The 21,262-nt window shown below is 45.5% G+C and overlaps 1 protein-coding gene and 1 long non-coding RNA gene across 3 annotated transcripts; one reads left to right on the plus strand and one right to left on the minus strand.

The window, feature by feature from the left end:
• Positions 1 to 2,257: 2,257 nt before the first annotated feature.
• On the minus strand, positions 2,258 to 20,825 carry LOC122462760. Its single transcript, XR_006285505.1, has 3 exons — positions 20,606 to 20,825; positions 10,829 to 10,979; positions 2,258 to 2,730 (listed from the first exon to the last, which is right to left on the minus strand). It is a non-coding gene; the product is annotated as an uncharacterized LOC122462760 (long non-coding RNA).
• GHRH (growth hormone releasing hormone) lies at positions 7,661 to 20,865 on the plus strand. Of its 2 annotated transcripts, none has more exons than XM_007057187.3 (7): positions 7,661 to 7,901; positions 12,902 to 13,002; positions 16,093 to 16,230; positions 18,735 to 18,839; positions 19,618 to 19,749; positions 20,162 to 20,261; positions 20,733 to 20,865. In XM_007057187.3, exons 2-6 carry the CDS (start codon positions 12,923 to 12,925, stop codon positions 20,229 to 20,231), a joined length of 525 nt encoding a protein of 174 aa, XP_007057249.1. In that variant the 5' UTR covers positions 7,661 to 7,901; positions 12,902 to 12,922; the 3' UTR covers positions 20,232 to 20,261; positions 20,733 to 20,865. The 2 variants fall into 2 exon arrangements, with proteins under 2 accessions (XP_007057249.1, XP_037771663.1); XM_037915735.2 differs by having other exon boundaries at positions 7,663 to 7,901; positions 19,615 to 19,749; positions 20,733 to 20,864.
• The last annotated feature ends 397 nt before the right edge of the window (positions 20,866 to 21,262 follow it).

The raw sequence follows: 21,262 nt of genomic DNA on the forward strand, positions 1-21,262 counted from the left end.
AGATACCTAATCTATTGAATTCAATAGAGCTCTGCAGATTTACACCACCTGAGAATCTGGCCCTCAGAATCAGAAATTTCTGGCTAAAGGGAGCAAAATACACTATTGTTTGCTTATGTTCAGCCTGATGCAAACAGGTATTACAGGCAAAAGGTCTTTTTTCCAAAAAAGAATTCAACTAGATGTTTTGAAATATCAAATGGAAGTCAACGTGACTCAGAAAACCAAAGTTTACCTTTCCAGGTCTTGCATTTATAACAAGAATCCCCGCTCTGGATTTATATAATCCCTTTCATCCAAGGATTTGAAAGCCGCATAAAAACTAAAACTCACAACTAGATGATTATCCCAATTCTACCAGTGGAGAAACTCAGACACAGGAACTTGTTTATTCAAGGCCTAAATCCCATTTTTAAAAGTGAGTTATGCCCACAGGACCCTACATCTCATTAAAAGTCAGTAGGACTTGGGCTCCTCAAAACCTAAGAGCCAGCTCCTCAAAGATATTTAGGTACCTGACTCCCCACTGATTTCAACTGGGAGTTGACACCTAAATACCTTTGATTGAGGATCTGGGTCTAAGTCACTTTTGGAAATAGGATTTAGGCTCCTAAATTCACTTAGGTACTTCTAGAAACTTTAACCTGGATCTCCTGCCCTAACAATTTCCATGGGATCTTCATGTTCCCATATCAACTTAATACCATCAGAGCTCTCTCTGGTAACAGCATTTCAGATGCCTGTAGAGGGAGATCTCTGAGCAGAGGCAGCTATATACAGCTTCCACACTTTATACCAATGTCTGCTTCTCCTCCCCCAGCATTTTGCCATGGCAAAATATCAAGACAACAGCTGCAGGTTTTGGAAAGGCCCCATCCACTCCGTAAGCTAGCAGCCTGACAACCACTAAACACTTCAGTAGAAACCCAGACATTGAATAGAACCCACCAATTGAAGTGTATTTTAAAAATATAGAAAAAGGAGGGCATTTATCAGATTGAATATACTGTGTGAATGATGGCTTAGCAAAGTCTTGGGAGATTTGAGAGGATTCTCTGTCCATAAACTTGACTTTTACTTTTCAGACATTTAAATAGCACCTTTCATCTGAGGCTCTCAAAGCACAGCTGCTACTCTGAAACCTTTCCAAAGGTGGGTATTCAGATCTGCATTTTTACAGATGGGGAAACTGAGGCACAACACGGTTATGCCAACATCTTGAAAAACAGCCTTTGATTTGGGAGGGGGATCTATTTCTGGTTCCCTAGCCTGAGACCTTTGGGGCCTGATTTTTAAACAGGCTGAGTACCCACAGCTCCCATTGACTTTCAGTTTGTATATGAGGTTGTCAGTGCCTCTGAAAACCACAATCTGAGGCCTTTCAATCTGGGTTCCCAAAATCTGAGAAACACAAAATCAGAGGCCAGTTTTGAAAACATGGGCAAGGTTACAGAGCAAGAGGAGCTCAAATCTCCTAGCTCCCAGTCCAGTGCTGGACTATGACCTGTCAGCTTTTTGGAAAATTATCTCTCAAAATTGCAATAAGAATGAAAAAAGAAAAGGAGTGCTTGTGGCACCTTAGAGACTAACAAATTTATTTGAGCATAAGCTTTTGTGAGCTACAGCTCATTTCAACGGCTGCATTCAGTGGAAAATACAGTGGGGAGATGAAGTGAGCTGTAGCTCACTAAAGCTTATGCTCAAATAAATTTGTTAGTCTCTAAGGTGCCACAAGTCCTCCTTTTCTTTTTGTGAATACAGACTATCACGGCTGCTATTCTGAAACCTGTCAATAAGAAAGAAGAGTCAAGTACAATTCTTGATCATCTGAGAAGCATTGCCAGGAGCTGAATTTTCTCTCCTTCCCTGAGGAGGAGTCATGCAATGCAATGCAATGAGTCATTTTGAGAGGCTGAAATACAGAACTGACTGTAGAATACTGACATCTGCTGGCCAATGCTGGGGGCATTTCAGCCACCTGCTGGTGAAACATTTCTGTGGTTCCATCAGAAAATAAACAGAACCAGACAGGCACAAGCGCTAAAAATGGCATCTCGCTCACACTGCCACATCAGGGCTCCTGACAGATTCACATCATGCAGGCTGGTGCCACTTGCTCTATTGTAGTCTAAGTGATATCTTAACGTGTGAAGATTAAGCAGGCTTTTCAATGTATGAGACAGTCCTTCGTTTTGCTAGCCCCTTCTTTTACTTTTTGCATGCCACCAATTTATTCTGTCTGGTTTTAATCTGGTACATTGCTTCACATTCATGATTACAAACGCAAAGTATATGGCCAAGAGCTTGGCTGCTTCTCTTCCATGGTGACCCTTTTCTCAGGAGATTATTTTCTTGAATAGTTGTATTCAGTGTGCTCCAACCCCAGATTCATCACAGGAAATATGCTGGTGTTCTAAGCATCAAATCTGGAGATTCCAAGGATCCACAGCCATCAAATCCTGGCCCTTTATCCTTCCAAAGTAGAGAACCGTCCTGTACAATTTACCAAGGATTTTTTTTAATTAAAAAAAATACATCCTGCTTGCTGTGCTTAGACATTACAGATTCTATGGCTCCTCTGGAAGAACAGAGGATGTTTCCCAATGGCCCTCACCAATATTTCTTTTCCCTCCTTTTGTTCTTGTGTGCTGGGTTGTTGCCATGTCCCGTCCCCCACCAAGAAGTGCCGCATTGCTACATTCCAATGGCTTGTGAAGAACTTTAGGCTCCCTTGGATTAAAGGTAGTATATAAATACCAATTCATTAGAAATACAATTAAATTCTTGATGATGTGCAATAGCTCTACCATTTGTACTCGCATGTAAGATGAGAAATGGATGCTAAAATAGGTCTCCCAGTCAGCTTAATGGGTGCTTTTTAGGCTAACAAGTCATTTGTGGTAACCTAATTGCCTCACTAACTGATGAAAAGAAAAACCACATGGGGTTTGGAAAGTCCTGAGGTGCTGCATAGGGGGTAATGGGGATCAGAGGAGACATGAGCCAACTGCCACATTCAGGAAAGCTTTGGGGAGGCTGGAGAAAAGGCTAGGACAGCTGGAGATAGCAACAAGGTCCAGGGAAGTTTTTTCTGGCCTTTTAGCTGAATACCCAATGGAGTTAGTTTTAACATCACTAAATGCAGGGGGAGGGGAAGGTCATCTACCACGCAGGTAAAATAATCTGGGAGCATATATGGTACATAGGGAGTGGACAGCAACTATTTTTTTAAAACATGGCATGAAGGACGTAAGTGGCAAGGCTTAGAGGGAATCAATATCTAGGGAATTGCATCAGGATTTTCAGGCTCTGCCCTTTGTCAATGAAGGACAGGAAATAGAACGTAATAGCAGCAGGTGTCTGCCTCACACTGTGGGCCACAATCAGACTAGGTGTAAGCAAATGCAACTTCAAACTTCAGCAGAATTTCAGTCAGAAAGGGGACCAGATCCTCTACCAGTGTAAACTGGTGTAGAACCATTAACTTCAATGGACCTGAGCCAATTTACACCAGCTGAGCTGGCCCATTGTGTTCAGGAAGTAATATATCCCATAACACCCACCTAGCCCTGACTGCTGAATTATGGGAGGTAACTTGCCATGTCAATTACATTGTGCTCTGGGGTTGGCTGTAACTCTAATGAAATGAACGAGATCAAGAGAAAGAGAGAGGTGGGGCAAGAGGGGAAAAGTTTTAGGTACAAATGAAATCATATGACTGCAGACATACACCATACAACTCTCTCTAAAACTACTTATCAGGAAAAAAATACATTAATACCTCTGTTACATTTAATGGCCAAATTTTCACCCACTGAAACAAAAGGAAAAGCTCCTGTTGACTTCAGTGCTTGCAGGATTGATTCCTAAACCCCTTAAGCAGGGGTTTTCCTATAGGTCTGTGCGGTGCCAGATCCGCCTTTGCCACTATTTTAGTTAAACACTAAAACAGTGATCATAAAATGCTCTCAGAGATGAGCATCCACTGACTGCAGCAGGGATGAATGCAGGTCAGGCTCTGAACCAGATCACACCCCTTCATAGGCTGTGGTGGATTAAGGCGAAATGCACAGATCCTTGAGATCCAAGCCCCTGTTTGGATAAGCCCCAGCTCAGGAGCAAAGCCAGAACTTCAGGCAACAATACAGATCACAGCCAGTTGCGTCCAGGCACCTACTGCAGCCTGCAGTGTCTGGCCAGAGGGTAAGACCAAGGATTCAGGAAAGGGTGTTTAGGCTGACTCCTTTCAGTTCTAGGAACATGGAAGGGATTCTGAGTACAAGCTGGGACAGGAAGTGCGGTAATATAAGAGCGACTGCGTTTATATTGTTTGTTTAAAGACACCTAAACGGCATGAAGAGAACATGCTCAGAGACCCTGTATGTTTGTTTTACTTTGTTTGGAACCTGTACATGAATCTGAAATCTTGAGGGGGTTGCTTATTGCTTAACTTGGGCTCCCAGCTGGGTCCAGCTGTGCAGAATAAGACAATGGGATTTTTAAAACCTTCCTTGGAAAGCAGTTGGGATCTGAAATAAGAACAGAGGCTAAGCCCCCAATCCGAAATGCTTGGTGGATAACTAATAGTACGGCAGTTAAACAGATAACACCCTTCATAAGCATGGATTCTCCTTGTGCAGACGGGCAGCGTACAAGTCAGTTATCTGCAGCAGCTTGGTCTCAGGCAATAGGCAAGGCTGATATGAAACTCCCTCATAAAATAGAATGGTTGAGAAGCACAAATAAATACCCTGAGACAGCTGATAACTGCTCCAGAGTGGTACAGGGCTTAACAAAATAGTGATTCGTGTGAGAGACAGGGATGCGTAGCACCAATTCACAGCCGGGAAAAAACAATTTGTGCTGAAAAATTGGTGCTACCAGCCTCACCCATGAAAGAGCAGGAGGTTGTGTTTCGGAAACGCTGGCCATGAAGGTAGAGCTGAACGATCCCATTGCAGTGCTGAAAGACAGCACACAGCTGCGTGGCCCAGCACGTTGATTTTTAAAGCTCCGCTGTGTGGTATTCAGAACATTTCCCTTATTTGGTGTTAAGACAACAGGAATATCTATATCCAAATGTCTGATTTGCACAGCAGACCTTTTCCTCCTGAACAGGTTTGAGTGGAGACTTCTTTAACTCAGATCTGGAATAAAGAGAATAATTCTTCCTGGGGCTCTTCCCACAGTTGCTGTGCACCTGAATCACATTTTAAGAAATATTTTTATTTTCATAGATCCCAAGGCCAGAAGGGACCATGATGATAGTCTGGTTTGATCTCCTGTCTAACACAGGCCAGAGAACTTCCCCAAAATAATTCCTAGAGCAGAGCTTTTAGAAAAACCATCCAGTCTTGATTTAAAAATTGTCAGGGATAGAGAGTCCACCACATACCCTGGTAAATTGTTCCAATGGTTAATTACTCTCACTTAAAAAATGTGTGCCTTATTTCCTGTCTGAATTTGTCTATCTTCAACTTCCAGCCATTGGATCATGTTAGACCTTTCTTTGCTACACTGAAGAGCCCATTATTAAATATTTGTTTCCCTTATAGCTACTTACAGACTGTAATCAAATCACCACTTAACCTTCTCTTTAGCTTAACAAAGAGAATGAGCTCCTTGCGTTTATCACTACAGGGCATGTTTTCTAATCCTTTAATCATTCTCATGGCTCTTCTCTGAACCCTCTCCAATTTATCAACATCTTTCTTGAACTGTGAACACCAGAACTGGACACAGCATTCCAGCAGCGGTCGCACCAATGCCAAATACAGAGGTAAAATAAACTCTCTACTCCATCTTGAGATTCCCATGTTTAATTATCAGGTTCGCATTTGTCCTTTTGGCCACATCATCACACTGGGAGCTCGTGTTCAGCTGATTATCCACCAAACCCCCAAATCTTTTTCAGAGTCCCTGTTTCTCAGGATAGTCTCCCTCATCTTATAAGTATGGCCTGCATTCTTTGTTCCTAGACGTAGACATTTACACTAAGTCATATTAAAACACCGTTTGTGTGCTCCCAGCTTACCAAGCAACCCAGATTGCTCTGAATCAGTGACCTGTCCTCTTGATTATTTACCACTTTTCTTCTATGGCATTAATAAAATGTTAAGTAGCCTAGGGCCAGGAAGGGATCCCAGCAGGACCCCACTAGGAACACCCCTTCAATGATGATTCCCCATTTACAATTACATTTTGAGACCTATCAGCCAGCTTTTAATCCATTTAATGTATCCCATGTTAATTTTGTATCTTTTTTTTTTTTAATCAAAAAGTCATACAGTACCAAGTCAAAAGCCTTACAGAAGTGCAAGTATATTACATAGATCCCCTTTGGGACAGATCCTGTTTAGGCCATGGGAGCCTTTCACTGATTTCACTGGGAGTTGGATTGGGCCCATGTCATCGGTTTGACCGCTGTAGGGATGGAAGCATTATGTTTATCTACAGAGCAGGTACAGCCCAGGCAGTGGCAATGCAAGCTTCCCTCACACCACCCTGCCAATGTGCATCAACCCTGACAGAGGGGACGCCTCTAAGAGCGACAGAGGAGTTTAGTCCTTGCCCTCTACCATGGCTGCAAGAGAAGACTGAGGATTAGTGTCTATTGGGATGGTGTGTTTTGAGAGGAGGCTGCTGAGCCACTAGGAAAGAGACCACTGAGTAGAGTTAGGCCAACACTGAATGCTTTTGAAAATCCCCTCCTTCCATACCAGAGACGACCAAGTGGGACATCTTGTCCTGCATCCTGTCTGACAGTAGCCAGAACACAGCTGCTCCAGAGGTGCAAGAAACTCTGCAGGAGGCAGCGCTGGGATAACCTGCCCCATAGAAAGTTTCCTCCTAACACCCAAAATAGCTGGAGGTTGGCTTATGGTCTGAAGAAGGAGGGGTTAGATTCCTTCCAATCTTTTGGTAGTAACACTTTTCTAGTCTGGGTTCACGCTGGTCGTGGAGGAAGGAAAGTCTTGTTACCAGCCCCCAGAGCCATCCAGTTCCCTCCAAAATGAGGCTTCATAAAAAGCATTTCCCTAACAGTTCCTACAGGAATGGAACAGGCCACCGGAGACCAAAATGGAGGGATGACATGGCAAATGGAGCAGGACCTCTGATTTTTTTTTACAGTGCACATGCACAGAGCAAGGTTCTCCAGAAAGATGCTTTGCTTGCCTGGCGTGAGGCTGTGATGTTTGCGAGGGACTGAAGCATGAACTGCCCTGCTAACGACAGCAGGTGCCAACAACAAAGGAGAAGGAGGAAAAACCTGATAATCGGGAGGAAAAGAAAAAGGCCAAGAGATACCTTCCTACAAAGGCAGCAGGAGAGAATATTAATGGTTAACTTTCCCCCATTGTGGGTTACAAGGAAAAATGACATTTTAAAGGGAAGAGAAGTTTACCTTGTAAAGCAAATTGGTCATTCATTGTGCCAAATTATTGTTGTTATTCTATATCTGTAAGATAAAGGGAAAGCATGCAAATCATCCTCAAAGTACAGGCATAAACCTCCCCCCCCCCTTACCTCCCACCTCCCTGCCTGCAGCCTCATCCGCAAAAAGAGGGGATGCTAAACACAGCCCTTGAACAACTGGAGGGTAATTGATCCTCTGACGTTGAGAAGCCCACAGAACTCCTAAGGGAGCACAGGTATAAAAAGAGAAGGTGCACCTCTCGCAGCAGCAGGACGACTGCCACGGTAGTTGGGGACATCTGAACAAGTCTTGGTCCCAGTCCACTGGGACCCTGCACAGGTAAAGAACTAAGGAGGAAGGAACCCAGTCCAGTTCGTTGAAGCAACAAAAGCTATCAAGAGAGCGAGACAGAAAGAAGTTGTATTTTTAACAGGGAAAGGAAATCACATAGAGAGCTGGAAAGATCTCATTTCCTCAGGGAACGGTAAGTTTGATCCTTTGCATGTGTGTTTTAACAAGATACTTGCTATTTGGAAACTGGGGACAATTCAATTACACTAAAACACAATCAGATTTGGCATTTATCAGCAGCCTCAGTACTAATCTCAAAAGGCTTTGTAGCTTAAGTTATAGACTGAAACAATTATTAGTAACTGAAGTGTCTGATACATGTAAATCTACAAAGTAATGTTATAGAACAGCTTTGCAAAACAGTTTGGAAATTTATGAGCCCAGGCGCAGAATCTGCTCCCTGCTCTTACAACATTGATGAAAGCCACCACAAAACCAATAATTTACTCATCCATTAATAACTATTTAGTTGAGCCAACCAAAGGGATGAATAGAAATTTGAAAGACTTACGGGCAACACAAATCCAATTACAGGATAGCAGAGGAAGCAATTGGAAATATCTTTGTACTTTTAATTGCAAGATTGTACGGTATAAAAGTCAACTTTATCAGACTGCAGGAGTGATTAAGGTTTCATTGCATCCCCACAGCAGTATTTTCAGGACTGATTAGACACGTATCCCAGACACAGTAAGGAACAAAAGGAGTGATCGAGCTAATCGATCCATCAGTATTTTCACAAACACTGCAACATTGAAATTGCATGAGGGGGTGTTGGGAGGGTGTTGTGCTTTATCTTTTACTATCACATTAAATGCTTTTCATCTTAAAATTTATTAATTCCCCTGCCCCCCACTGCTAGAATGGAAAGCAGAGAAGTGAAATTAACCCTCCAGGGCTGTCAACTTGGCCATGTTCAGAGTGTGAAACTTGAACATTCTTCTGTTCACCCTCTGAAATAATGCCCACACTTGTGAAGGCGAGCAGGACTTCAGGTTCAGTATCCTTTGTGTATGGGGTGGGAGAAAGATCAAAGGGGAGAGGACCAAGGGGACAGAAATGAAGGGATGAGAGAGAGAGAGAGAGAGAGAGAGAATGGAAGAGTGGAGAGGGGAAAGAGAAGATAAGGAAGGTAAAAACAGATGAGGAGAGAAAAAGGAAAATCAAAAAGCTTCTTTAAGAAACTAATAGGGTCAGAGAGGTGCAGAATAAAGATTTCAAAAGGGATGAAAACAGTCTGGAGGAACACCTGGCACTGAAAAAAGAGGAGCTGGATATAGAGTGAAAGTCGAGATAATTGTGTGTGGCGGGGTGTCTTACCCTAGGAATACAAATGGGAAGGAAGGGAAAAGCGAAGGGCTATATTCTCCCCTGGTTGCACTTGTGCAACCCCATTGCCATGCTCTCACGGTGGTTTGGCTGTTCATAATATAAAGAACATTGATTGACACTGTCCCAGACTTGGGTGCTAACGCTCCTTTTGGAGTGTATAGATCACCCTCATTTTTTTTATCAGAAGTGGATGGATATAATTTAGGATTCATGTTGGGGTATCAGGGAGGGAGGCATGCTTCCTCCAGAAAACAGCAGTGTAAACCTAAAACCAAAAGTCTTATAATTCTGTCCCACAGGAGTAAGTCCCTGATTCGGTTCCCTGGCATTCTGAGGGTCTTCATGGGGCTGACATGATGGTTTCTAAGAGGCAAGAATTCTTTGGAAGGTGGATTTAGTCCCCTCTTTTGCCAACAGTCAGCTCTGTTCTAAAGTTAGGTCAAGCTGCTTCACTTCCAAAAGAACAACAGATGGAAACAGTGCTGAAGGCTGACCCAGCCTGCAGGTTTGAAGTGTAAGCAGCTGTAAACTGGGAAACCAGAAAGCAGGCTGAGGAACTGTTTACAGTAATGAATAGTGCCATCCTGCTCCCTGGGAGTCTGATTCTGCGCTCACTGAAGTCAGTGGGGGCTTAACTTTGGGGCAAGGACTGTCTTTGTGTTCTCTGTTTACACAGCACCTGCCACAATGTGTTCTGGTTCATAACTTGGACTCCGACACTACAATAATAAACAAACATCAATAGCAGAGTGATCAGATCCTATGCCCGGAATACCTTCCTACTCATTTTTCCCCAAACAACTTTCCTCTCCTCATTCAAATAGCTCCTTAAAACACAACTCGTCCATGAGGATCTTCACCCCTTTGTGTCTATCAAAAGCACAAATACACCCAACGCTGCTGTGCGTCATCACCGTGTTCTCAGATTTCAATGTTGAGCACCTTGGCCCAGGGATCGTATCTGTGCAGTGCCACATGCACTGATGGCACTCCATCAATGATCCACAGTAGCAACAATGCCCTGTCCTTAGGGCTAGACAAACCTGCCTGTGCTGGTCAGATATGCAGCCCAGCCTTGCAGACCTGGATCACGTTCACACACCTCTCCACTGAATCTTCGCGGTTCACTCTCCTTCGCCCACACAGTCCTTGGTATTATTTTGCATTTCCATTTCGTCTCTCATCCCTTATCATTTCCATGTGCAGTTAGATTCCTTCTCCTTCACTGTCAGCCTCCTGCTGCCGGTTTGATCCTTTCAGGCACTCGAAGAGAGGAAGGATGCCTTTGTGCCTATGGCACAGGGACTGGAGACCTGGGGTCTATCCCCGAATTTGTAGCAGGTGATAAACAAGCCATTTAGGGCTTGACAGAGGCATCTAGGTGCTGCAGCCTGTTGTGGGCAGCACAGAGGAGTATAGCCCGGTTGGAGCTCTACAGGAAGTTGTGCCAGAGCTAGCACAGTATGTCCCGGAGGGCAGGAGGAACTCTGCTGCTGCTCCACCCATGGAAAGGGCACAGCATCCTCTCCTCCTGCAGATGCCAGTGCAGAGACAGGAATAGCCCCATTCCTCAAATCCTCCTGCTCCTCACTGGTCATTGTGTCTCTTTCTACATACAGCTCTGCACCTTCTTTCATTCCTCTGCTTGGAACAACTTCCCCCTCCCCGTGTGCCATGCACCCTCCTTGTTCTTCTTCAGATCCCTTTTCACTCACAACAGCTCTTTACCTGTATTTTCTTGCTGACAATCACTCCAGGCTCTCTTGTGTCTTGGACGAATACCCTCCATATGAGATCTGTCCCAGTGAGCCTGAAAGCTTCTGAAGTCAGGACTGTGGCTTCTTATGCACTTTGCCGGCTGTTGTCTATGCTCACAGCTCTAGAAATAAATATGTATTTGTATTTTTACTAAACTACAATAAAATAGCAACCATCTGGTATTCTGGAGCCCTGGGCAACAGATTAAACACACACACAAGTGCATAAAAAGACCTGTCAGTTACTTCTGATCAAATAAAATAACCCAACAACACTGTAACTAAATTAATCAACTTCCCCCACAGAATTCCCACCAATGCCACAAGCCAGCTCTACCCAACCTGTGATTGACACCTAATTAGTTTTGTTTTTGTTTTCTTCAAAAAAATTAAGCATTTTTCCATTTGGAATATTTTTGACAACAAATTTCCATCCAAATGATAACATTTTGCAAACATTTTCATTTTGATCACAAAGGTACTTTTCACCGGAAAAAAGATTTGATGGAAATTTTTCTACCAGCTCTAATTTCCACAAATAAAAGCACAGAGTTCAGTTCACTTTGGTCCATGGACTTGGATTATTCTTCTTCCCAAGTATCCAGACAGCTGCTAAACAATCATGAAAGTGTTCACCTATCCTGAAACATTCATAAGAACGGCCATACTGGGTCAGACCAAAGGTCCATCTAGCCCAGTATCCTGTCTGCCGACAGTGGCCAATGCCAGGTGCCCCAGAAGGAATGAACAGAACAGGTAATCATCAAGTGATCCGTCCCCTGTCGCCCATTCCCAGCTTCTGGCAAACAGAGGCTAGGGACACCATCCCTGCCCATACTGGCTTTGGTGAGGGACCTTGTCAAAGGCTTTCTAAAAATCTAAATACACTATATCCACCAGATCCCCTTGTCCACATGGAATGTTATCGCTCCAGAAATATGTTACTTGTTTTCCCGTGTCAGGTGTTGCAGTCATCCATTATGGGAGGAGAACCACATACTATGCAACTAAGATGACCAACTGCACAACACAAGTAGTGTGTCGGCAGATGCTAGGCTTATGAGCTAGAACCCAGGACACCTTCCTAATTCTGCCTGTGACCTTGGGTGAATCACTCTACTTACCAGGGCCTCCTTTACCCCCTTCCACCCTTTGTCCATCTTGTCTGTTTAGCCTGTAAGCTCTTTGGGGCAGGGACTGTCTCTCACTGTGTTTATACAACGCTTGATGCAAAGGAGCTCCAATCTCAGTTGGGGCCCCTAGGTGCTCCTGTAATCCAAACAGCTCCTCAGAGGGTGAAAGTTATTTGTGCAAACTATCAGGCAAATATTTACAAAGAGCAAATCCATTCAGAGGAAAATCAGGATTGGGTTCACTAGCCCGAAAAAAGAGCCCAGCTCCTAACAAAGTAGTTCAAGCAGTTCTAATTAGGACAATCCCACACTCCCTGCTTCCGGTCTCTGACTCGTCTGCGTAAAACATGCTCCAGAGGAGGCTGGTGAGAGTGGAAGGGCCTGGCGCGAGGGAAGTATGTTCTGATCCCAGCTCACAGGCAGGGGTTATGGATTCCAGGCCGGCGTTTGTATCACCCTCAGCATTCCTGGAAATGGGCTCTAGAGTCTGGCCATCAGTCACCAAAGGCAGGGAATCAACTTGCTGGGACAGCGTTCCAGGCAGAGACAGGCATTGGAAGAGGCTTCTTTGTTGAGACGGTGGCTGTTAATTGGATATTTATATGATAAATACCATGCAATGCCAAGACACTGACATGCCGAGTCCGCTGTCTTGCAAGGTGAAGTATGTCGGGTATTATAAATATAGGCTGCACAGGGTGATTTCTCTCCCATTGATGCCGATGACACAGGGATGCAACGATTTGAGTCTGACTGAGAAAATGGAGATGTAGCTGAGAGCTCCCATGCACATTCAAGAAGCTTTCTCCCAACTCACTGGCAGTGGTGTGCTCAGAGCCCCCAAATGCTGTGAGCGAGGTCAGGAGACACTGTCTGTTACCATCACTGATTTGGATTTCTCTTGATTTCAGGTCACTCCAGAAGGGTGAAGGATGCTGCACAGGGCCATCTTCCTCCTGTTCCTCCATTTAGTCATGTGCTCCATCTCTTCTCCTCTCTATCCAGCTCTCAGGTAGGCTCAAGCCCCTTAACTTCCTGCCTGCCCAAAGATTTCCCCCCATCCCTCTGACTTCACTCCTATTCTCTGGCCTGGGCATTTTGTGGATTTTTGTACCAGGCTCATGACACTGCAGGCAGGATTTTCCAAGTCCCCCCACCCCCAGCTCTGACAGCACATCCCATGCTGTCCGGCAAAGCCCTCTGCTTTTTCAGTCTCCCCACCACCACAAGCTGTGGCAGTTCTTAATCCTGAGTAGCAACATCCTCTGCTATTTCAGTCCAGGGCTCCAGGGCCCCCAGGCAACTCTGTCAGCTCACCTCACTCCTGACCTGCGGCACCCAGCGCTATTTCTGTCCTGATCTCTGCCCCTTGCCTGTAGCCCTGTCAGCTCACCTCAGTCCTGACCCACACCTCCTCCTGCTGTTTCCATCTGGAGCGCCTCCCACACATGGCTCTGGCAGTTCAAGTCAGTCGTGACCTGCAGCACCCCCTGGTATGCCGGGGCTGAACGTCTTCTGTGCCAACCCTGCAGGCTGTGCCAAGTTGTCTTGTTTAAACATTACTTTATGCTTCAGTGAGAACAAGCTTTTCCGCCTCCGCATTCCTCTGGCTGGGACGAGAAAGCGGAGCCTGCAATGTCTCCATGAGCAGCTTTACATGGCTATTATGGGACCCACAGCTTTCTGATTCATCTGGGTCCTTGGCTCACTGAAGACGCACGGCACAATGTAGAGTCCAGTATTCACACCCTGCCCACTCTTTGTTGATAGGCGTGCAGTCAGGAGGTGGTATAATGGACCCTACTGGTTTGCTGTCATTGTTAACATACCTTGTGTCTGACAACATGAAGTGTAAACATAAGGCTTTTGAGGAGAAAACTGGATGCAGTCAAAACAAGGGACAGCCAGGGTCGAACGCCCCAAACAGTTTTAAAGCTAAATATGTAAGTTCAGGGCTGGTGATAGCAGCCAGGGAAGTAGCCCTGGAGCCTAAGTCCTCTGTTTACTCACAGAACAAGTACATGAACGACAGCACAAGCAGCTTACCCACTCACTGCCACAGCAACAGACCCCAGGTCGACCTAGAGACCCCTCCTCTACTGGCAACAGCAGAGTTCAGGCTCCACTGAGATGGCCAACTGGGGAACCAATGGGGTAGCAATAGACACTTGCTTGTACGGTGCTCCGATACCACAGGGCTGGGTGCAGGATAAAAATCCAGATAGAGCCAGTGGACAATGCCTAGAATCACAAGCTCCTACATATGAGCCAAAATGTCATCAGATAGTAATTGTTTTTTGTTGCTACCAAGCCATGCTGGATTTGAACTGGTGACCTAGAGTGGACTCTCTATAGTTCATTAGCAGTTCCCCAAGTCATCAGGCAACATCTCTCTCTCACTCCTCTGACATTATTAAGGTTGCGAAGTCAAGCATTCAAAAGTTAGGGTTGCCAGTGTAGCTTTAACTTGGCCCCACTGTGCGTATTCATTAAGTGCTCACAAACTATTTTTTCCATGTTTCCATTTTTTTCTTCCTCCTATGGGCTTGCTGTCTAAGTCTCGATTGCTGTTCCCCCTACTCCCAACCTCTTCCACTCCTCCCACCCGGTCCCTTTGCCCAGCCAGTCCAAGTTCTCCCCCACACCAAACTCCTTGTCAGGGCCGTCTCTGCTACCCCTGTTGAGCCCCTACACTGGTTCCTAGTCCCAGTCCAAAGCCAGTGCCAGACTTCATCCATCTAGTCTCAGTCCCTGCCCCCATGTCCTCCACTGGTTCTCAGTCTCAATCTCCTTGCCCAGCTAGTCCATTTGTCTCCCCTACTCTCTTGCCCCAATCTACTCCGTCCCCCACCCCCAGTCTGGCTTTTGTCCCTTCTGCATTTGAATTGGACAGCTTCTTCCTCTGTGCTGGCTGGATGCCAGCACGGGGATCACTGAAAGCACACGAGAGATGGACTCCCTGCTCTCAGTCCCAGTGCCTGGCTGCACCCCAGCACCTGGGAGCAGCCATTACAGGAAAGGGAAAGTCCTTCTGAGCCCCCCATAGCCCTGGGCTGAAACAGGCTCAGCGCTCGCCAACACTTAAAATGCTACAGGGCACAGCTGCGCCATTGCAGCTGCTCTGCTGCAGTGCTTCAGTGTAGACACTTCCTACAGCGATGGGAGGGGTTCTCCCATTGGCGCAGGCAACTCTTCTCCCTGTGAGGTGGTAGCCAGGTGGATGGAAGAATTCTTCCATCGACCTAGCACTGCCTACACAGGGACTTAGCTCAGCTTAACTATCCACTCAGGGGTGTGGATTTTTCACACCTCTGACTGATGTAGTTAAACCAACCTAATTTTCTAGTGTAGACCAGGCCTCACTCTCTCTGTGGGGATGGCACATGGGCAGTCTGGTCATACACAGGAGCAGCGAGGGGCTGGAGCGTGCTTAGTGAGGACAATCTTTGGTGATTTTAGTTGCTCAAATCAAAGATGTCTCTGATCATTTCCAAACCCCTGTTTTTCAAATGCTTATAACTTGGCCAACTTTGAGTGGATTTTTACGGGAAGGCAAAAGACACATCCTTGACACAAAGGCCACCCCCTTGCCAAATTTTGAGTCCCTGCTCCAAAGTACAGGGTTGCTAGGACACTTTAAAGGAAAGGTCTCACAAATTTTTTTTACACAGGATAACCACATTTTGCCCTAGCCTCTTCCTTGGAAATAGCTGAATTATTTTGGATAAATTTTTCAAAAAAAAATTGGCTATGTTTTGCGTGGGTATGTTGGCATTTTGGAGAGGGGGAACTGTCTGCTGCTTTGTGCCTGGGACTTCTGTGCTTCTAATCTCGAAAGGTGCCTAGCATATTGGTATAAGTAGCATCTAGGCAGCTTCCAGATCTGGAGGACAGTAATAGAAAGACAACCTGTGCCATCTCCCTGAGACGGGGAAGGGAAGAAAAGAGAGAATACAAGCCATACCGAGGTGAACCCAGCAAGTGCTACTTAAGGACTGCTGGTGGTTGGCCCAGTGGAGAAGGCTATGGTGATGGTGAGGGTGGGGGAGATGGTGAGGATTGCAGTTTGGCTGTGCTCAGTGCGGCTGGCTCATTCTTACAGGTACAATCCACTGCCCATCTCTAGCAAGGCAGTGAGCATTCAGCTACAGGACGGCAGTCCTGTGCAGAGCAACAATCTCTCTGTGGAGGAGCAGCAGCAAGAGGAGGAGGGTTTTCTAGCCAACCCCGCTGAAAAGAGGTAGGTGCCTCATTCTACAATCCCAACACACAAAGGGAGCCTCAGTTAACTTCTTCCTACACTGCAGCCCATGAGGGAAACAGCAAGAGGATTTGAGGGCACTTGAGGGTATTTTGCAGAAATTACCAGTGAGGATTGGGTTCTAGGTCTGATTGAAGTTTTTCCAGCCAAACTGTTTTTTGATGGAAAATTGGGTTTTTGATTAAAGTAAGTTTTTTGCAAAATTATCTGCTTTCTGTAGGAGATATTAAAAACCCAAACATTTGAAAATTGAAAAGCTTTCACCTGAAAATGGAAAAGTTTCATAGATTCACAGATATTAAGGTCAGAAGGGACCATTATGATCATCTAGTCTGACCTCCTGCACAATGCAGGCCACAGAATCTCACCCACCCACTCCTGCAATAAACCTCTCACCTATGTCTGAGCTATTGAAGTCCTCAAATCATGGTTTAAAGACTTCAAGGTGCAGAGAATCCTCCAGCAAGCGACCTGTGCCCCATGCTAAAGAGGAAGGCGAAAAATCCCCAGGGCCTCTTCCAATCTGCCCTGGAGGAAAATTCCTTCCCGACCCCAAATATGGCGATCAGCTGAACTTTGAGCATGTGGGCAAGATTCACCAGCCAGATACCCAGGAAAGAATTCTCTGTAGTAACTCAGATCCCACCCCATCTAACATCCCATCACAGGCCATTAGGCCTACTTACCATGAATAGTTAAAGATCAATTAATTGCCAAAATCATGTTATTCCATTCAATTTGGAAAGGCAGCTAAGGTGCCTCCTGGGAGTTGTAGTAGGGCTGCCTCTTGGTCTCATTCTCTACTGGACAACATACATCTCCCATGATGCACTGTGGTGACTCAGCAAGAAAGGAGATCATGGTGCATTATGGGAGATTTAGCTCAGCCACCAAGACCTGCCCACAGAAAAGAAAGGGGGCATAATGCACCTAAACGACAACTCCCACGAGACACTGCAGCACCATTTCCATAGAAATGTCCAGTCACCTTTTTTTTTTTTTTTTTTTTTTGGCAGGGAGGGGGCGGTTTTGGCCAAGGTTTTTCAGGTTTTAATATTTTGCCAAAAAGTCTAACCATTTTCCAGCCACCTTCATTGATTTCTGTAGTGGTTTAACACACAGGAATCAAACTGAAAACAGCCATGTTCTGTGGCTCCCTGGACTGTGGCAACTTAGGTCAGGAACAGAATAATTTTAAGTCCAATTGAAGCCATAGAGGGAAGGGTAGGTAGGAAGCGTGTAATCATGCACACAGGAATTTGATCAAGATGCTTGGAATTATCACCCCAACTCTTGCCAGAAGTCCTACTGTTTTTACTGAACTGATGTGAGCAACAGCACAGTTGCACATTCCTGCTGATAGAGATCACCAGCGGCACAGAGCTCGCTTCCAGCACGCTGCCTCACTGATCCAGTGCTAATGCAGGCAGATCTGAAAGTGCCGGTATCTTCCTTAAAAGGTCTCCCCCGCCTGGTGCTGACTCGACAAAACCCTGCTGTAGCAGATGAAGTCTGTGCTCATAGCCAGACAACGTGTAGTTAGCAGGCTGCGTATTCTCTCCACTCTTTGAAGGCTGTCTCCCTACACCTGAGTCACTCACCTGGGGAAGGGGTTAACTCTTCCAACCTTTCCAAAGAGACAGTTATTGACTGATAGCAAAATGAGGCAAGATCAATACTCCTTTCCTGCCCTATTTCATGCAAGCAGCAATTCTGCAGCGCTCCAGGCATCTCTGGGAATTGTGGCAGCATCTGTTCACCTCCAAAACATTCACAAATTTATCCTCACAGCACCCCCATCAGGCACGGAAGTATAGTTAGTCCTGTTTAACCAAGTGGGGGAACTGAGGCAGACAAGAGCCATGGGGTTGGGTTGGTGGATTCATCCCTGTCCTGGTGCAGAGCCAGGATGTGGGGACTAAGGGGGAAGCTTGCACCTCCCCTCTCCTGAGGCTTTTGGGACCCAGATCCCAGTGAACATTAGAGAACCTCTGAGGGCTTCTCTGAAACTCATGTCCCAGCTGCACTCACTCCTAACGGTCCCATGGCATTGCTGGGGAATAGCCAGGGCATAAGAACATCCTTGCCACCCCCAGCTAGGGGGTGGCTAGGATGGCTGAACTTCCCCAGCCCAGCCTCCTCCCTGCCCCCCCCCTCCCCCACACACAAACTTTTAGGCCCTTTACAACATTTTTTATTTAAATGTGAAGCCACTTTTCCCCAGCAGTTCCTGATCGGTTGGTAGATTTTTCCTGCTGTTTCCATGTCAGGACTTTTTAAAAAACAATTGCTTTACTGCTGGAGAAAAAAAAAAAAAAAAGTCAGATACTGGGATTCTGGGATGGTTGTTTGCCCCTTAATCAGCTCCTCTCTCAGCACTATCAGATGTGAACTTTTTTTGGTATTTTTGAAGTTGATTTCTTACCAAAAGGGTGGATTATCCAGGGTGTTTTATGCATCCGGCATCTGTCTCTCATCTTTAGGATGCAGCGCCATGCTGATGCCATATTCACTGACCACTACCGGAAGGTCCTGGGGCAGATCTCTGCCCGGAAGATCTTACAAACCATTATAGGCAAACGGCTGGGGTAAGACCACTTTTCCTGTTTGTCTATTGTTACTGGGTTGGGACTTTGCGTGTCACACCAGGCAATTTCTTCCATGCACACGGCTCAAGAAGAAACCTTTCCATCCAGTCTGATGGAATCATCATCTCTCCTAGTCACATTAATTTCTCACTGTTTCACCAGTACAAGAACAAGCCTCTTCCCCTTTGGTCTAAAAGAGCCCTGCATCCCCATATTTTGTAATGATCCCCACAATCACAGTTTTCTTTGGGCATTGTATTTAATCCTTTCCTTCCCAACCTATTAGCTTCAGGGTTATTCTTAACCTCCACCGCCTTAGGAACCAGCTAGAACCTTTGTGTGAAACATTAACTGCTATCGCTCACTGAAAGAAAGAAACTTGGCTTCACCCTGCCCCAAAGCAGGGAGGTGGGGGAACTCAAAATCCACATTGCTGCTCCCCCAGCTTTGACCACATACACTAGTGTTGCTAACAAGACAGGAGACACTTGTCAACTGCAGCTCATCATTGGTCTCCCACTCGACCAACCCCATTCCTACTCAAGAGACTGAGCAATGAGCTCAGTTATTTCATCTTAGCAATGGATGGGCAAATGATTTGCAAATCAGAAGTAAGATGCTGCAGCAACCTGATCCATCAGGCAATAGCTAAGCCATCCCTGCAAGTGCAGCAGGTTCCCCATCCTTCCAGCAAGAGATGGAGAAACTGTTTGTAAAAAACCTGTCTGCAGAGAGCCATTCTAGCAGCCCATTCTTGTTCTTTGCATAACCGAAGCAGCGAACGCAGCCCAGGAGAAGGGGAGCATGAATTTTTGACCAGACGTCAGTCTGAGAGCATCTTGATGGACAGCCGCTACCACCAGCAGATGGTATTAAGGAATTTCTTGGGAGCCATATTGCAGAATCAAAGGTAGGTAGAAAGCTTTACCCTGAAATGTAGGGCCCTATATTCCTAACCCCATTTCAGTCAACAGGAGTTTTGCTGTACACTTCAATGGGAGCGGGAATAGGTCCTTATTCCTATCTGACTTATGCGAGTGAAAAGATGGCAGTAGGTAATATTCCTCCAGTACATTCCTGGTCAGAATAAAGCTTCTACTGTGCATCAAAGCCTGCATCTTTCTTTCCAATGGTAAGCATGGCACAGCTGCATTGGGGGAAACTTGGATGGAGCCTCCCCTCTACAGCATGGCTGATACTAGTCCTGTACCTCATCAACTTGTCTCTTCTCCCAACTCTATTTTCTGAGAGCAATCACAATAGTGAGTTGCTTTCTACACAGAATTATTTCAGAATCTACCCAGCTCTCTCCTCTTATTCAGGCCTCAGGATGTCAACAGTGAGCATGTAGAGGACTTTACCAACACCCTGGCCAAGCTCATGAAACTGTAAATCTCTCTCCTTTCTCCCCACTGTGCTCTGGTGAGTACCAATCCCTAGCTGCTGAGCTCTGTGCAACATCCTGCTTTTGCCAGTGCTCTGTAGTGGAAAAAGAAAGGCTTAAGACAAGCGTTACTGTGCAGATAGATGATTAAGCTTCTATCTCAGCACGGACAGTGCCCACTGAAGGCAATGAGTGGTGAGTTCTTGTGTACGAAAACATGGATTTAGAGCCTAACTTTAGTTTGAAAATGATGGCCATGAAGACTGGTACTTTTTAGAAGAACTGTTTCAAAATCAACTGCATCCATGAATGGAGGGCTACAGCAAACTTGGGCACCCTCCTTACCCACCTCGCTTCCCTTCAATTCTTTCGCCTGACTTACTTATGTCTGACTCTTGCAGCCAAGTGATGACAGCTCTGGCGAGCCTGTGATTGACGTAACACACATTTGTTATGTCTTTACTCACAAACAGCTGCCTCATAATTTTCTTTTTTTCCCTTCCGCACAGGAGTCATTCACAGATCATGGACCCGGCTGTAAACAACCCACAGCAGCAAAGAGAAGATCCTGGACACGAACAGCTGTAATTCATGCATATCCTTCTTGGAACCTAGAGACATTTCCTAAAGGAATAAGATTGTTTTAAAAGTTACTATGCCCAGGTTAATTTTAATCAGTCCTTAAATTAATTTCTCCCTACTTCCTTTCAGGTGTACTTGACCAAACAGATCTCTCACTGTTATCTGCTACTGGTCTGTACCCTGGATAGGGCTACTCAATCCTGTGCACACCTCGCCCAGGGTAGAGATTTGATTATCTACAATCGCAACATAAAATTTTTGAATCAAATGCTATCGAAAAATCTGCTGAGTTACCGCTCTGTCTGAAAGTTTGTTCACTCAATAAACATGCAGGCTACTAAAAACTACTTTCTGGTATCCACGTAGATTTAGTCTATACATTGATTTGACTCTTCCCCCTTATGGATACACGTCCAGTGGAGATCAGACCAAGCATTACATGACTGCACACTAATGA

Source organism: Chelonia mydas, chromosome 13, assembly GCF_015237465.2.
Source record: "Chelonia mydas isolate rCheMyd1 chromosome 13, rCheMyd1.pri.v2, whole genome shotgun sequence".
Taxonomy (NCBI): Eukaryota; Metazoa; Chordata; order Testudines; family Cheloniidae; genus Chelonia; species Chelonia mydas.

Bases quoted from the DNA above. Each gene is read 5' to 3' on its own strand.
- GHRH (XM_037915735.2), top strand. From the start codon at position 12,923: ATGCTGCACAGGGCCATCTTCCTCCTGTTCCTCCATTTAGTCATGTGC. The intron at 13,003-16,092 runs GTAGGCTCAAGC...TCATTCTTACAG, and splicing joins CCTCTCTATCCAGCTCTCAG to GTACAATCCACTGCCCATCT. The intron at 19,750-20,161 runs GTAGGTAGAAAG...CCTCTTATTCAG, and splicing joins GCCATATTGCAGAATCAAAG to GCCTCAGGATGTCAACAGTG.